The sequence below is a fragment of the Ovis aries genome, chromosome 1 (genome assembly GCF_016772045.2).
Source record: "Ovis aries strain OAR_USU_Benz2616 breed Rambouillet chromosome 1, ARS-UI_Ramb_v3.0, whole genome shotgun sequence".
In the NCBI taxonomy this organism is placed as follows: Eukaryota; Metazoa; Chordata; class Mammalia; order Artiodactyla; family Bovidae; genus Ovis; species Ovis aries.
The window spans coordinates 77,290,730-77,308,055 of record NC_056054.1 but is presented as its reverse complement, the minus strand read 5'-3'; the positions used below and the strand labels follow the sequence as shown (position 1 = coordinate 77,308,055).

The following is a 17,326-nucleotide window of genomic DNA, read 5'->3' as shown; positions in this document are numbered from 1 at the left end:
TGAGTTTATTATTTTGGTGCATTGAATATTTCTATAAATAAGTTTGGCAAGTTTGACCAATTCACTCATACTCATGAAAGGTAAAAATTCACAGTAGCACAAAAGATTCCAGGAAATACCTGGAGTATGTATAGCTGCTAACATACTCAACATAGGTCAATTTATACATCAAGAGTTAACTTTGCTCCTAATTTCAACATGGCTAATTCAATAAATTACCAAATAGCCTAAAACTCTTCCTGTCTTTGTTTCCATACATACTGCGAAAAGATAAAGCACCCAAAATAAGCAAGTCCTGAATAAATGGTAGTAGTAAGCACCAACAAATTAGTTAACTGCTAAATAATGGAATAAATGCAAAATACAGTCCTTTAGAAAAGATTTTTATTTTCTTGGCACAGACATAAAAATGACATTTGCCTACTGGACAGAGCAGGTGAAGACATATCAGAAATGAATTACATAACGTTCATAGACAGGATGACAGTGTCATGTTTCCTCAGTTATCTGTGAAACCTATTAAATTATCACAGCATACTGGTTAAACTGACAAACTTCTCAGGTAAAAGAGTAAGACTGGTCTGAATTAATTAAGAATCAGGGCACAGAACCATTCTCAATATGTGATATAATGGTACCTCATTCAACATCACACAGGAATGAAGTATTCTATTTAAATGTTTTTTAGTCAAACAACATTTATCCCTCTAAAGTCTAAAGCTATTAATATTATTTTAACAATCTTTGATAAAATAATGTGTAACATGCTTCTTAAGCTTTAAAATAGGCCATGCAGATTATAATAATGTTCTTTCATTAATATTCCTAATAAAAATATGAATTGCTTAATTTTCTAGTGTAATATGATATCCTAAAAATGTACTGGTGAGGTGGATATTTGCCCTACCATAGATAACCCAATATGGCTATGTTTTTAAAATTGTCAGCTTGTTGTTATTTATTTATTAGGATTAATTTACTCATTTACTTATTTATTTATCACATTTAACCATCAGCCAGCCATTGCTTCTTGCCTTTTTTAAAAACAGATTTAATGTTGGTCTTTACTTTTCTTACCACTTTTAATATAGAAGTTTAATTACAACAGAACTATGTGAATCTTTGATAACTAACGGTTCTCCCTCTCAAGGAAGGTCATTTTTCTAACCGCACAGTTTAGAGAAGGTCAGACACTGAACAATGAAGAAGGAAGGAAAACTTGGAAATCAATGCATCGTTATGTAGAAGTCAATCTGCTTTAGGTTGGGAAACCAGAAAACCGAGCTAGTTAACACTAAAGTAGGGTTGAGCATGGGTATTCGGGATCTGAAACATTTTTATATTTTTATTACCCAGAAGTTTTAGCTTACTTGTTTTTCAATATTTTCACTCCTTCTTCATAGTTAAGGGAGTTGGGCATATGACTTCTAGTTGAGAAAAGTGTTATTGTACTACTATTTTAACTATAAATGTTACAACTGAATAATGAAATGGATTTTTGTAACTATTTTCTTTCAGCTGAAAGTATAATGATCTAATTGTGCCTTCTTGAGACAAAAAGAGATAATTTAAAAAAAATCATCTAGAAAATAAGTATTATTAAAAATGTCAAATCATACAAATGTTAAAAGTCTTTTTCCTTTTACAACTTCTCCAGATTTAAGCTATCTTAAAATCACATGGAAAACTATTCAAGTGACTTTATTGGATTCAAGATAACTGCTGAATTCATATCTCTCTTTTAAGCTTGTTCTCCATGCTAAACTTGTCAACAGTTTTCAGTTAACAGGAAACCAATATAATACACTTTTATATACAAACTAAAAATATTTATTTTTAGAAAATTAATACAGTACCTTTTTCTTTAAAATTCTCATAAATATGTCTGAAGGTTTGCATTATGAAAATGTAAACCATCTCAAAGTAGGAAAGTGGAACTCAAGACTAATTTTATAAAATTTTTCTTAGAAAATAAATTTCTAATACTTTGTGATTTTTTCATATAACCTATGCATCATTAGCACAATTAAATATATGTTAAATATCCTGTTGAAATTCATTGTATTAAAAACATATTACACTATCAGTGAAAAAAATAAAAGCACATTATAAACATCTGTGCTTCACTTACAAACATATATTGTAGGTGGACATTTCCATGATTCCATATTCATTTAGTATCTTCTGAATGCAATCTTCTTTAGGCTAGATATACTACTGGAGAAGGCAATGGCAACCTACTCCAGTACTCTTGCCTGGAAAATCCCATGGACAGAGGAGCCTGGTAGGCTGAGGTCCATGGGGTTGCGAAGAGTCAGACACGACTGAGCGACTTCATTTTCACTTTTAACTTTCATGCATTGGAGAAGGAACTGGCAACCCACTCCAGTGTTCTTAACTGGAGAATCCCAGGGACGGGGGAGCCTGGTGGGCTGCTGTCTATGGAGTCGTACGGAGTCGGACACGACTGAAGTGACTTAGCAGCAGCAAATATACTATTAGTAAAAGATTGAGAAGATTAATTAACCACAGCTTATTTAGTATATATTGTTACTGAAGAAAATATATACCACCATTTAAAGATACTTTTCCATTTCTTTCATTATTACATTCTCATATTTCATTTCACTTATGTACAAAAAGAATATTACATGATTTTTCTTTTTCAAGCTATAGCTTTCAAATTTATTTATTCTAGACATCTGAGGAATACTTCTTGACAAACATTCCATTGGTAGTGGTAATTTTTTTTCTTACTCAAATCAAAAACTACAATAGCAAAACCAATGCTTTATAGTCTTACCTATTAGGGCATCAATATTATATGAATGAGATTTAAAAAGTGACTCTAGCATGTGCATATAAAACATTTACATTACATTATAACTGCATTCAACAATACAACTGATTGCATACTTAAGAAATATGCATGAGTCAACTATAAGTCATAGAGTGTTTCAAGAACAGCAGCAATTGACCAGGCTTGTGTTTCACAGCTGAAAGGACAGTATTGGCCATTCTCGTTGGTCAGCTCTGGAAGTCCTTTCCAAGGGGATCTTAAAGAAAGAAGAGCCATTTTATGAGATATAATCAAACGTATATCTTGTTGGATTAATAAAATAGGCAATACAGCTGGTGATTTTGCCTTATCTTTTAGAAAACAATCATATGTACCCATTTACTACAAAATAAAACAGGCTATACTAAAGATTATGCATAAAGAATTTAGACTGAAATTATTCTTTGACATTCAATCTTTAGGATTTAAGACTTGCAATTACAAAGGAGTCCCTTTAAGCACCGAAAACAGGAAACTACCATTACAAGTAATGTAAGTATAGAGATGAACATCCTCTCAGGCCTAATTTTATTTCTTTTAGAGTAAGTTTATGAGGCTCAAATTGTAATTATATGAATGTATTATGTTTGATCTTGACAAAATTATAAAACAAACATGAAATGATGAAGAAGGAAAAAATGATTAGGAAATGATGGTTAGGGAAAAAATGCCAATTAAAAACAATCCAAATTTCTATACCAATTTCTCATTTTCTTGAATAATAGTACAGCTGACATTTATTGTATATTTACTATGTTCTAATACTAGTGCTTTATGTACATTATCTCAGTTAATACTCACGGCAACCCTGTGATGTAGGTATCACTACTATTCTTCTAGAATAGAAACACATAGAACTTCAAGGAGAAGTAGGCAAATCCATAATTGTAAAATAAAATGTCACCTTTCTAGGTAACTCACAGAACAAGCAGACAGAAAATCTGTAAGTATTTTGTACAACACTAGCCTGCAATGCAGGACACTGGAGTTCGATCATTGGGTCAGGAAGATCCCCTGGAGAAGGAAATGGCAACCCACTCCAGTATTCCTGCCTGGAAAATTCCATGGACAGAGGAGCCCTGAAGGCTATAGTCCATGGGATCACAGCATCAGACACAACTGAGTGACTGACTAATGCTCATCAACCTAGGTGACATTTTACGAACAACCCATTCAATGTCGTGGCTTCCCTTGGAGCTCAGTTGGTAAAGACTGCCTGCAACACAGGAGACCTGGGTTCAATCCGTGGGTTGGGAAGATCCCCTGGAGAAGGAAATGGCAATCCGCTAACGTATTCTTGCCTGGAGAATCCCATGGACAGAGAAGCCTGGCGGGGCTACAGTTCATGGGGTTGCAAGAGTTGGACATGACTTAGCGACTAAACCACGCCACCATCCAATGATAACAGAAGGTACACTTTTTTACTTGCAGTTTAGTAACCTAGTTAGAACATATTTTGAGTTATAAAATAAGTATCAATAAGTTTAGAAAGATTAGTCATATAAAATACATTTTTTGACCACAACAGGATTAACTTTGAAATCAGTTATAGAAACATCTTTGGAAAATTCCTAAATATCTGAAAAATAAGTAACACCTTTATAAATAACCTATGAATCAAAGAAGAAGCTAAAGGGAAAAACAGAAAGTATTTTCAACTGAATTGAAAAAACATAACACATCAAATTTCGGGGTATTGTTAATTTAGTACATAGAAGGAAATTTAGCACTAAGTACCTATACTAGAAAAGAAGAAAAGTCTTTAAATCAATGACCTAAACTTACACCTTGAAAAAAATAGAAAAAGATAAATAAACCTAAAGTAAGTAGAAGAGAATAATAAAAATTAGCATAGAAATTAATGAAATAAAAACAATAATATGAAAAAATATTGATGAACTCAAAAGCTGGTTCTTTAAGAAGACCAATAAAATTGATAAGCTTCTAGTCAGGCAGATCAGGAAAAAAAGGAAAATACAACTTATCAACATCAAAAATGAGAATACTGACATTATTACAGATTCTATAGGAAATTTTAAAAGTAATAATGTACTTTAGGTGAAACCATTTCTTGATTTGTGACAAATATTTTTGATCTATCTTTTCATTTAATCTTGACAATAAGTAATGAGATATTATTATTCCCATTTTATAGATGAAGAAATTTATTTCAGAGACGTTAAGTGACTTGCTGAAAGTCACACATGAAAATTAGCAGCAAGGACAGAATTTGAATCCAAAGCTCATAGTTAAAGCTAATAAAATAGCTATAGGAAACAGTAAGAAATAAAAATGGAAAGGTAGCTGGAGAAAAAATTGTGGAAACTAAGGAATTTGGATTTCAATCTGTAACCAGTGGGGAACTGCTAAAGATTTTTAAACATAAGATTAAAATTGTGAGAGTTACATGTCAACAAGATTGAGCTTGTTTGGAGTGATATGACAAAACAGAGAGAGAAGAGTGGGAGTATGGAGGCTAACTGCCTAGTCCAGAGAAAAGGTTATGAGTTACAGACTAGGCACTGGCCAAAGAAAGGAAGATGGTGGGTTATTAAAAGGAAGAGAGCTAGAATCAAGTCTTGACAACTATCTGGATGTTCTGGAGAGGTAATGAAGTAAAGTTAAAAAGTACCTGGGGTGTCTGAGCTTGCAGACCACGAATAATGGTAATACTGTAACAAAGATGGGAAGCATAGGGAAAGAAAAAAAAACTGTGAGAGAAAATGAGTGATGGCTGAAGGACATCCAAGATAAGAAGTTTATTAAGTAGTTGAAAAGTAGAGGAGAAGTTTATGAAAGTTCAAAATTATCTGAAGAGTGAAGATGTGAGACTAGGTAAAATAACAGAAGACAAGGTAGACAGGAAAGAAGATCAAGGATAGATTTTTTTGGAGAACGAATGTGTTTTTAGGTTCCAGAAAGCAAAGCCAGAAAAACAGCAAATAGAGCCAATCGTGTAGTGGTGAAGGGCACAGTCCGTGAAATCACATTGCCTGGAGTTTAGTAAGAGTTCTACCAAATTACCTGCCATTTAACTGTGTATAAATTACTTAACTTTCTAAGCTTACATTATAAAATGGAGATAGTAGCTCATATCTGAGTATCTTGTCCATGTTACATGTACTAATAATTTAATCCTCAAAACAACACCAGCACATACCTTAAATAGATGAGGAAACAGAGGCTTAGAGAAGTTAAATAACTTGCCCACAGCCACCCAGCTACTAAGGGAAGATGTGATGATTGGAAAACAATAATAGTAGCTATCTTATATAGCTTTTTGGATGAAATGAGTAATGTTATATGAATGCATTTAGAACAATGTCTGAAGATACTAAGTACTCAAATATTATTTGCTATTATTATAATTGTTATTGTTACTAGGTTAACAAGGGAAATTTAATGCTATGGCTAGCATAGGTTTTTCATGAAAAGAGGAAAGCAGCGATATAGCCAGTCAAAGAAGAGACCTGAGAGGAAGTCATAGGATCTGGGAACCAGAAAGGATCTTCTTGAGTGGCTTCATCAGACTGGTGAGAGCAAAACAAAAGCCAGCTTGCATGTGGTGATGACTGAGCTGGTGTCAGAAAGCAAACAAACAAATAATAAAACTAACTGCATAGAAAATGTGGATCCTGAAAAGAAAATAGAATGATAAAACAAAGTTTGAGGTAGGAACAGTATGAGGGACTTTATTTTAGGGTAGGCTGACAGGTATCTTCATAGCTTAGGAAGGAAGGATCAAGTGGAATACCAAGTAAGGATAATCATTTGACAAGGATGTGGAACAGATAGGAAGGATGGGATTACAGGCAAAAGTAGAAAAATCAACTCTTCAGTGCAACATATTCTTACTCTTCATGGAAAAAAGGGAAGAAAGAAAAGTAATGCAAATATTGAAAAATATTGTGGTGCAATAAAGGTCAGAACATAAGAATGTTTACATTACAAAGACTTCAGACTTAATCTCTAGATGAGGTAGAAGTGTGACAGGACTAAGGTTTCTGTGACTGCTGCTGCTGCTGCTCAGTCACTTCAGTCGTGTCCGACTCTGTGCGACCCCATAGACGGCAGTCCACCAGGCTCCCCCGTCCCTGGGATTCTCCAGGCAAGAACACTGGAGTGGGTTGCCATTTCCTTCTCCAATGCATGAACGTGAAAAGTGAAAGTGAAGTTGCTCAGTCGTGTCCGACTCTTCGTGACCCCATGGACCTCAGCCTACCAGGCTCCTCCGTCCATGGAATTTTCCAGGCAAGAGTACTGGAATGGGTTGCCATTGCCTTCTCCATTTCTGTGACTGTATTTAAGCTAATGAAAATAGCTTTGAAAAAAATTTTTTGACAACATTCATGGTGATAGATGGAAGCCCCATGTGTTCCTGTAGTAGAGGAGATAAAATCTATGTTGCTTATGCATATTATAAATATGATATATGTACATCATATAAGGTGTACATATATCTAGGTTTAATCTAGAATTTGTAAAATTAAGATAGATTTTGACCGAGTTATATCATCTTAAAAAGGCAGGTAACTCCAATACAATTTATCTGCTAATAGTTCAGACAATGGAGAAGGCAATGGCACCCCACTCCAGTGTTCTCGCCTGGAAAATCCCATGGACGGAGGAGCCTGGAAGGCTACAGTCCATGGGGTTGCTGAGGGTTGGACAGGACTGAGCGACTTCACTTTCAATTTTCACTTTCATGCATTGGAGAAGGAAATGGCAACCCACTCCAGCGTTCTTGCCTGGAGAATCCCAGGGACAGGGGAGCCTGGTGGACTGCCGTCTATGGGGTCGCACAGAGTTGGACACGACTGAAGCGACTTTGCAGCAGCAGCAGCAGCAGTTCAGACAAAGGACATGACAAATGGGTTTGAAACACTCAAAACACCAACACTGATATTTTAATTATAATACTATAAAACCATTTATTAAAATATTTATCAATATATGTTTAAATAGGTGAACTCAAAAGGCCAGGCCTTAGACCTTTAGTTTCTGTATATATCCTGCGCTAACCATATCAAAAAATACTAGATAAATTTTAAAAATCAAAGGCTTTTCCCCCTCATACAAATCATGCTCTATCAAGTGTTTAAACAACAATCTAAAATAATTAAAATAAGGTGAAAATTACATAGAACTTGTGTTAAACAGTAAAGCTTTCAAATTTCATTGTGATACACAGAATATACAGAAATGAATTCTATGGAAATGCCATTTACTTAATAGCTAATAAACTGACTAAACACTAAGTTCAGTTCAGTCGCTCAGTCGTGTCTCACTCTTTGCAACCCCATGGACTGCAGCTCGCCAGGCCTCCCTGTCTATCACCAACTCCTAGAGTTTACTCAAATGCATGTCCATTGAGTCAATGATGCCATCCAACCATCTCATCCTCTGTCATCCCCTTCTCCTCCCTCCTTCAATCTTTTCCAGCATCAGGGTCTTTTCCAGTGACTCAGTTCTTCGCATCAGGTGGCCAAAGTATTGGAGTTTCAGCTTCAACATCAGTTCTTCAAATGAATATTCAGGACTGGTTTCCTTTAGGATGGACTGGTTGGATCTCCTTGCAGTGCAAGGGACTCCCAAGTCTTCTCTAAAACCACAGTTCAAAAGCATCAATTCTTTGGGGCTCAGCTTTCTTTATAGTCCAACCCTCACATCCATACATGACTAAAGGAAAAACAACAGCCTTGACTAGAAGAACCTTTTTTGGCAAAGTAATGTCTGCTTTTTAATATGCTGTCTAGGTTGGATATAACTTTCCTTCCAAGGAGCAAGCGTCTTTTAATTTCATGGCTGCAATCACCATCTGCAGTGATTTTGGAGCCCCCCAAAATAAAGTCTGACACTGTTTCTACTGTTTCCCCATTTATTTCCCATGAAGTGATGGGACCACATGCCATGATCTTCGTTTTCTGAATCTTGAGCTTTAAGCCAACTTTTTCGCTCTCCTCTTTCACTTTCATCAAGAGGCTCTTTAGGTCTTCTTTACTTCCTGCCATAAGGGTGGTGTCATTTGCATATCTGAAGTTACTGATATTTCTCCCAGCAATCTTGATTCCAGCTTGTGCTTTATCCAGTCCAGTGTTTCTCATGATGTACTCTGCATACAAGTTAAATAAGCAGGGTGACAATATACAGCCTTGATGGACTCCTTTCATGATTTGGAACCAGTCTGTTGTTCCATATCCAGTTCTAACTGTTGCTTCCTGACCTGCATACCGATTTTTCAAGAGGCAGGTCAGGTGGTCTGGTATTCCCACCTCTTTAAGAATTTTCCATAGTTTGTTGTGATCCACACAGTCAAAGGCTTTGGCATAGTCATTAAAGCAGAAGTAGATGTTTTTTTCTGGAATTCTCTTGCTTTTTCGATTATCCAACAGATGTTGGCAATTTGATCCCTGGTTCCTCTGCCTTTTCTAAAACCAGCTTGAACATCTGGAATTTCATGGTTCATGTCCTGTTGAAGCCTGGCTTGGAGAATTTTGAGAATTACTTTACTAGTGTGTGAGATGAGTGCAATTGTGTGGTAGTTTGAGCATTCTTTGGCATTGCCTTTCTTTGGGATTGGAATGAAAACTGACCTTTTCCAGTCCTGAAGCCACTGCTGAGTTTTCCAAATCTGCTGGCATATTGAGTGCAGCACTTTCACAGCATCATCTTTCAGGATTTGAAAGAGCTCAACTGGAATTGCATCACCTCCACTAGCTTTGTTTTTAGTGATGCGTTCTAAGGCCCACTTGACTTCACATTCCAGGTTGTCTGTCTCTAGGTGACTGATCATACCATCGTGATTATCTGGGTTTGAAGATCTTTTTTGTACAGTTCTTCTGTGTATCCTTGCCACCTCTTCTTAATATCTTCTGCTTCTGTTAGGTCCATACCATTTCTGTCCTTTATTGTACACATCTTTTCATGAAATGTTCCTTTGGTATCTCTAATTTTCTTGAAAAGATCTCCTCTATTTCTTTGTACTGATCACTGAGGAAGGCTTTCTTATCTCTCCTTGCTATTCTTTAGAACTCTGCATTCAAATGGGTATATCTTTCCTTTTCTCCTTTGCTTTTCGCTTCTCTTTTTTTCACAGCTATTTGTAAGGCCTCCTCAAACAGCCATTTTGCTTTTTTGCATTTCTTTTTCTTGGGGATGGTCTTGATCTCTTTCTCCTATACAATGTCATGAACCTCTGTCCATAGTTCTTTAGGCACTCTGTTTATCAGAGCTAATCCCTTGAATCTATTTGTCACTTCCACTGTATAATCGTAAGGGATTTGAATTAGGTCATACCTGAATGGTCTAGTCGTTTTCCTTACTTTCTTCAATTTAAGTCTAAACACTATATACTAGTTTCAGAAATTACATGCTCTGATGACTTACCTCTCAAGATGAACATAATGTCGAGAAAGAACATTTTTAACCAAGAATATAGTTTTTGCAGTAGTCTCTGGACCCATCAATCTGGAAAAGTACAATTTTGCACGAAGAAAATACCCAACAGGCCACAGCCACTCCTGAAAAATTTAAAAGTGAAGAGAAAAGAGCTGTGAATATCTAAAATTCTTTGAAAAATAACAAATTGAAAACTCAAGGAAATCAAAAGAAATTCTTACAGGTCCTTGGTGATAATTGAAACCTTTAGCAAGATTATAGTTGTCATTGTCTAAGGCATTGTCATAAGTTCCACAGTAAACCATATCACTGCAAAATGATTGAAATTTAGGTTAAAAAAATCAGACATTATATAAAAAGCATTAGAAAAATTTCCTAATGGAAAAGGTAAGAAATAATAAAATTATTTTATCTTCCAGTCTATAGACTAAAGCTCATCATCCACCTAACCCTAAATTAGTATATACTGAGTTCAGAATGTGTTAGGGGATGATTAACAAATGCTTAATACCTAATACAAAAAATATAAAATATTCAGATATCTTGCTTCCAAAGAGACACTAAATATTGGTTAAAGTTAATTATTTCACTTGTGCTTAGCCACTTAGTTGTAGTCGACTCTTTGGGATCCCATGGACTGTAGCCTGCCAGACTCCTCTGTCTATGGAATTCTCCAGGCAAGAATACTGGAATGGGTAACCATTCCCTTCTCCAGCATTATCTTCTCGACCCAGGGATTAAACTTGGGTTTCCTGAATTGCAGGCAAATTCCTTACTGTCTGAGCCACAAGGAAAGCCCCTAATATACTTATAACAATTAAAATATACACACAATAATTTGAATTAGTAAATATTAATGATAAAGTTTTACTAATTATTATATATTAGAAAGGCTGTTTTTTAAACTTCTCCATTAAGTTATTTTAAAATTAAGTAAAATTGGTAGATTGCCAGATTATAAATAGCAACTGAATATAATTACACATTTTTACAAACTGAACAAAGTTACAAACACTGCAATATTTAATACAAGATAGTTATCTATACTCTCTTTAATTAAATTATTGCTTTTTTTCTTTTAGTAAGATAGATAGACATTATCACATGCTTTTTCTGTGGGTTTTAGTTCTGACCAGTGGTTCTTACAACCTCAGAAAACATTGAGAGTACTTTAGAATGCAGATAAGTTCACACATATAAAATTTTGCATCTCAAGAGAGAAATGAGTAAACAATACGTTAGGAAAAATCTACAAAGGTAAGGCTACAACAAAATGGGAATCTCTCACATATGAAACAGAAAGCAAATGATGATGGGAATCAAATTTTAAAGTAAAACAACAGAAGGAAAATAGAAACATCATTGTGAACTCAAGAAAAAATAAAAATTGGAAGAGAAAAGAAATGCAAAATGAGATAAACGTTTAATCATAAAAACAAAATTATTCATTGGCTTAAATAAAAACAGTGATACTGTTTAGAGAAAATGGAAAGGGTTCAGGGCGAGATAACGACACAGTTAAATCTGTCATCAAAAGAAGTGATGTGATCTGTCATCACAAGAAGTAAGCAAATAACATCTAATATTTAAAGGAATCAAGAAATAGCTACAAACACATACTATTTAGAATTATAGGAGGAACTACTAGGAGTAACAACTTCTAAAATAAATATTGTCTCTGAGGAAACCATACATCTATGCTTCCAATGTTTATAATAATCATATATGACTTTTATGATCAGAAAAAAATAGGCATTAGAAAATATTCATATGACATCTTAGTTTTATAAAGTTAAAATTCTTTTATTGATTATTGAATTTAGGACAAGCCTACTTTGAACACTGATGATTATTGAAGATGTTGTTGCTGTTTAGTTGTTAAGTCGTTTCTGACTCTTTGCGACCCCATGGACTGTAGCCCCCTAGGCTCCTCTGTCCATGGGATTCTCCAACCAAGAATACTGGAGTGGGTTGGTGTCCTTCTCCAGGGGATCTTCCTGAACCAGGGATCGGGGCTCACATCTCCTGCACTGGCAGGTGGGTTGTTTACCACTGAGCTAGTAGGGGAGCCCCTTAATGAAGATACAGAAGGTATTTTTAAAAATTCAGTTTGAATGCAACTTTAATTGATAAGCAAAAAAAATTATGATGTGATGAAATAAAATATCAACACCATTCTTAACACCCATATTTCGACTTACTCTGAATTCATAGTTTTCATGCCAATACTAATATAATTTAATATAAATATACATTAAATATAATATGAACTACATTCTTAATACTTATAACTTACTCTGGATCCAAAGTTTTCATGCCAAGAGGACCAAGCAATTTTTTTTCTGCAATCTCCAAGGCCTTCCATGCGTTTTGGGTAGTAAAGAGCTCAGGGGCCTAATAAATGTTAAAAACAAATATACAAACTTTTTGAGATCACAGAAGAATTAGTGTCTACCCACATTAGAAAAAAAAAAAAACTATAAACTTGGAAAATAATGAAAACTTTAAAAATACAGTGCTGGTCCAGAAGATCAAGCGTAGATGTCTAATCAGAACTAATTCTATCAGGCTGACTTGGGAGCACTGATCTTGGCCTTAGAGGCTAGGAAAGCTGTTTGGGGTGATTGTTTCCTTGTGTCACTTTAAGAAAGTTGACTAGTTCCAAAAGGAAGTTGCCGTAGCGCCAATGAAGGCAGAACATAAGATTTACATTATCTTCCTTTAAGTTCACCTGGAACTCATTTTTCGCTTTTAGTGTCATAATGAAACACAGAAGGATATGCACTGGAATAGTATGAGCACATTTACTTGTGATATAGAGAAGGAGAGAAAGATGACTAAGTGATTAAAAATCCACATTAAATTTAAATGTTAAATAAAATCAATGTACACTGAACCAAAGCTACCTTTATGTACTTTTGTATTTTTATTCTACTATAATTAATAATACAATATTTAATACTCTTTTTGACAAGGTGGCACCATCTGGACACAGATGTTGAACATATACCTTCTTTGTTTCACTGTACTTTATTTTTAGACTAAAGTATAGATACAAAAGGAGAGTCGAGCATTCTTGAGTAGACAGAACTAATTAGAACAATACAGCAACAGCAAAAAGCAGAATGTGAACTGAAGCTACTCATATTAGTTCATTAGTCCAGATGTTTCCAACTAGTGAGCTGAGGCATGGCACAGGTGTGCTGAGAAACAGACGCCCTCAGCTTTCCCCACAGCTGGGTGGGGTCTGGGGCTCAATGAAGTGGGTGGATCTGGCAGCAACCTAATCCATTTCACCCAGTGTGCTGTACAAATATCATCATTTTCCTTTTTTAAAAATCATCATTTCCTATGTGTTATGACGTAAAAACATTGAGAAGAACTTCATTAGTCATAACCCATTATTTTCTATTTTTTGACATCAAATGTGATAGTTAAGGGCGTTATGCTTTATTCATTAGAAAAGACCATATGGTCTATGACCATACCACTCTGAATGCGCCCGATCTCCTCTGATCTTGGAAGCTAAGTAGGGTTGGGCCTGGTCAGTACTTGGATGTGAGAAAAGACCATATAAAACTAGCTAGTAAATAACTCACTTTTTAACAGTTCAATGAATTTGAGAACAAATGAGAATAAAGAACTAAATAAACCCTATCATAACATTTTTGAACTTTGAAAAGAACAAAGCAAATTACTCACCACAACCATTGCTATGGTAAAATTTGGCCTGAGCTGGTAGTCACACCAAGGGCTTGATGCTCCATAGCTATCTTTGTATATGCCCCGCTTGTGCACCAGATTAGGATGCTTTTCATTGACATCTGAAGGGTCTTCTGACACATAAAATAACTTTTCAAAGTTCTCTTGTATTTTTCTGTTCCATTCATCATATGAGACTCTCACAGACTTTCCTGAAACATTAAAAAGACCTGGTAGTGTTAAGCATTCAGAGAAACTCATACATTTAGTTAAAGCTGAAGAATAATATTTAGTCAATAAATTATATACTTTTTTGGAAAAGTGTTAGGGTCTTTTGAAGGACACTAGCCAGAAATTAAAAATTATCTTTCACTGTTATTACTGAAAAAGGATTAGACTCCAACAAATGATCCCAGATCATTTGTCTTTGGATCACTCTTACTATTGATAAAATTACCTTTATTGAGCACTTGAAAGGAGGCTAGTCTGAACTGAGACATGCTAGAAGTGTAAAATATATACCGTATTTCTAAGACACAGTATGCCTCAAAAGAATGTAAAACAGTTGTGAATAATTTCATAGTGATTACATGTTGAAATAATATTTGGTATATACTAAGTTAGTGAAAATATAATCATTAATTAATTTCACCTGTTTCTTTTAACTTTTAAAAATATAGATACGAGAAAATTTTAAATTATGTATGTGGCTTAAATTATATTTCTATTGGACAGCACTGTTCCAGAAAAAAGGAGATGTAAAGATTTCATAATTATTAACAAAAACGACCTGATCATAGTCATACCAAGGAAAAAAAAAACAAGTATGAGGCTATTCATATGTTAATTCAAAGTTGCTTTAAAAATATAGTTAGTAATCAGGTTTGTTACAATTTTCATACTAGTAAATTAATGGTTTGTCTTTTGTTTTAATTTTAAGGGTTTTTACTAGTTCATTGAGTCCGGAGAAGGCAATGGCACCCCACTCCAGTACTCTTGCCTGGAAAATCCCATGGACGGAGGAGCCTGGTAGGCTGCAGTCCATGGGGTCGCTAAGAGTCGGACAAGACTGAGCGACTTCACTTTCACTTTCACTTTGCACTTTCATGCATTGGAGAAGGAACTGGCAACCCACTCCAGTGTTCTTGCCTGGAGAATCCTAGGGATGGGGGAGCCTGGTGGGCTGCCGTCTACGGGGTGGCACAGAGTTGAACACGACTGAAGTGACTTAGCAGTTCATTGAGTCACATGATGATTATGTAGATTAAACATATAGACAGTATTGGACTTTCTTTGCAAACAAAAGAAATAGCTTACCATGTCTTTTCACTGTAACATAATGATAAGGAAAAATATTTTTTTGGGATAATTCCAGCAACCAACGAACAGCAGATTTACTCAGGCCCACAATTTCCACAGCAGATCCATCTCTAAAATTAAAAATAAATTTTACTCTGTGACAATGAGTAATTAAAGAACTATTTAAAAGGCATTCATAAAAATAATTTTGAAGAATTATATAACTAATGCATTATAAAAATGACTATAAAAATCCTTACTTTATAAGAAAGGAAAGTGAAGTCACTCAGTCTTGTCTGACTCTTTGAGACCCCATGGACTGTAGCCCTACCAGGCTCCTCCATCCACGGGATTTTCCAGGCAAGAATACTGGAGTGGGTTGCCATTTCCTTCTCCAGGAGATCTTCCCAACCCAGGGATTGAACCTGGGTCTCCCGCATTGAAGGCAGATGCTTTACCGTCTGAGCCACCAGGAAAGTCCATTACTTTATAGGAAGTATGTGGCATATATAAGAAATTTCTCCTTTTATTACTTTTGGATTGTTTAGCATCTTATTTTTTAAAAAATTCTATGAAGTAGAATACAGATTATGGAGTAAAAGGAGTTAGCTTCTGGAAAAAGGCAGAAGTAGGAATCAAAGAATATTGAGACAGAATTCCAGAGAAAAGATAGAAAATATAGGATATAGGACTACAGAAAGCCAGGGAAGGTGAGCATCATAATTTGAAAGCTCATTTTTAAGGAAAATGAAAGGAAAGTTCAAGATCTAATAAATCATCAAAATAAACAGGTTTTTAAAAAGAACATGCAAAATACATAATGACAACTTCTATTTAACAATTTTTTTGACATTTCTGATTGAAGATAAAATCTGGATAAGAAAATAGTTTCTTAGACTTGATACTATAGTAAGAACTTAAAATAATAAAAAGAAATGATGAGATAAAAGATTAAAAAATTAAAGGGAAAATATTTAGAAAGTGAAAGGATTTAATAAAAGACAGGACAACTGGTTGTTTTCTGTATTTATAAGAGATAATAATAATGAAGTATTTATAACAGTGAAAATACTTCAGGCTATAAAGAAATGTCTTAACCATGGGGATAATGAATCATAAAACTTTCCTTTGAGGTGCTTGTAGGGGATCAATCCATGAGAACATCCAGAAGAGAACAGATAGCTTTACCTGATGACATATCAAGAGGATTGTATATGTGTATATTGGGGGAGAGAAAGGAGTACGGGGAAGAGGAAGTGGGAGGAAGGAAGGAAAATTTTGACTGATTTAAGAAGAACACTTCATGGTTAATAGAATAAAAGATCCCATAAGTGTATCACTTTACAAATGATATAATTATATAAACACTATAAATAAACACTACCTTGGCGTGGCTGGGATTCCTTTGTTTCTAGCTCTGTCACTTTCTCCCATTTTATCCATCCATGTACCGCAATTGAAGCGATTTCCTCCATAAACAAATCCTGTTTCTTCATCAACCCCTGCAGTAATATTAAAACCTAAAAATAAAAATAAATCATTTATAAAATTTAAAAGGAATATAATAAATTAGGAAAACTACTCTGGAGATCAATTTGGTAATACCTTAAAAGTTGAAGATGTGCAAATCAAAACTACAATGAAGTATTATGTTATACCTGTCAGAATGGCTATCATCAAAAAGTCTACCAATAACAAATGTTGGAGAGGATGTGGATAAAAGGGTACCCATGTACAATACTGGTGGGAAAGTAAATTGGTGCAGCCACTATATTTTTAATACACAAGATAGGTCATGTCATTCATGTTCAAAACTGTTCACTGGCTCATTTCAGTATGAAAACTCCTTAAAAAACTAAAAATAGAACTACCATATGATCCAGTAATTCCACTCCTGGACACATATCCAGAAAAGATGAAAACTGTAATTCAAGAAGATACATACATTCAATTCAAGAAGATACCCTAATATTTATAGCAGCACTATTTATAATAGCCAAGACATGAAAACAACCTAAATGCCCACCAACAGATGAATGGATAAAGAAGATGTGGTGTATATATATATATATATATACACACACACAC

General features: G+C 34.7%; 1 protein-coding gene across 2 annotated transcripts in view; it reads right to left on the bottom strand.

Moving 5' to 3' along the window:
- Positions 1–367: 367 nt before the first annotated feature.
- The window catches only part of AGL (amylo-alpha-1, 6-glucosidase, 4-alpha-glucanotransferase), an 82,366-nt gene continuing 65,407 nt past the window's right edge, over positions 368–17,326 (bottom strand). For both annotated transcript variants that reach the window (XM_012176992.4, XM_060412040.1), the window contains exons 28-34: positions 16,623–16,758; positions 15,257–15,369; positions 13,940–14,151; positions 12,534–12,631; positions 10,459–10,546; positions 10,226–10,359; positions 368–3,056 (exon numbers count right to left, since the gene is read on the bottom strand). In XM_012176992.4, the coding sequence (XP_012032382.2) occupies positions 2,939–3,056; positions 10,226–10,359; positions 10,459–10,546; positions 12,534–12,631; positions 13,940–14,151; positions 15,257–15,369; positions 16,623–16,758 (899 nt within the window). In that variant the 3' untranslated portion in view covers positions 368–2,938. The remainder of the gene's footprint in view (positions 3,057–10,225; positions 10,360–10,458; positions 10,547–12,533; positions 12,632–13,939; positions 14,152–15,256; positions 15,370–16,622; positions 16,759–17,326) is intronic.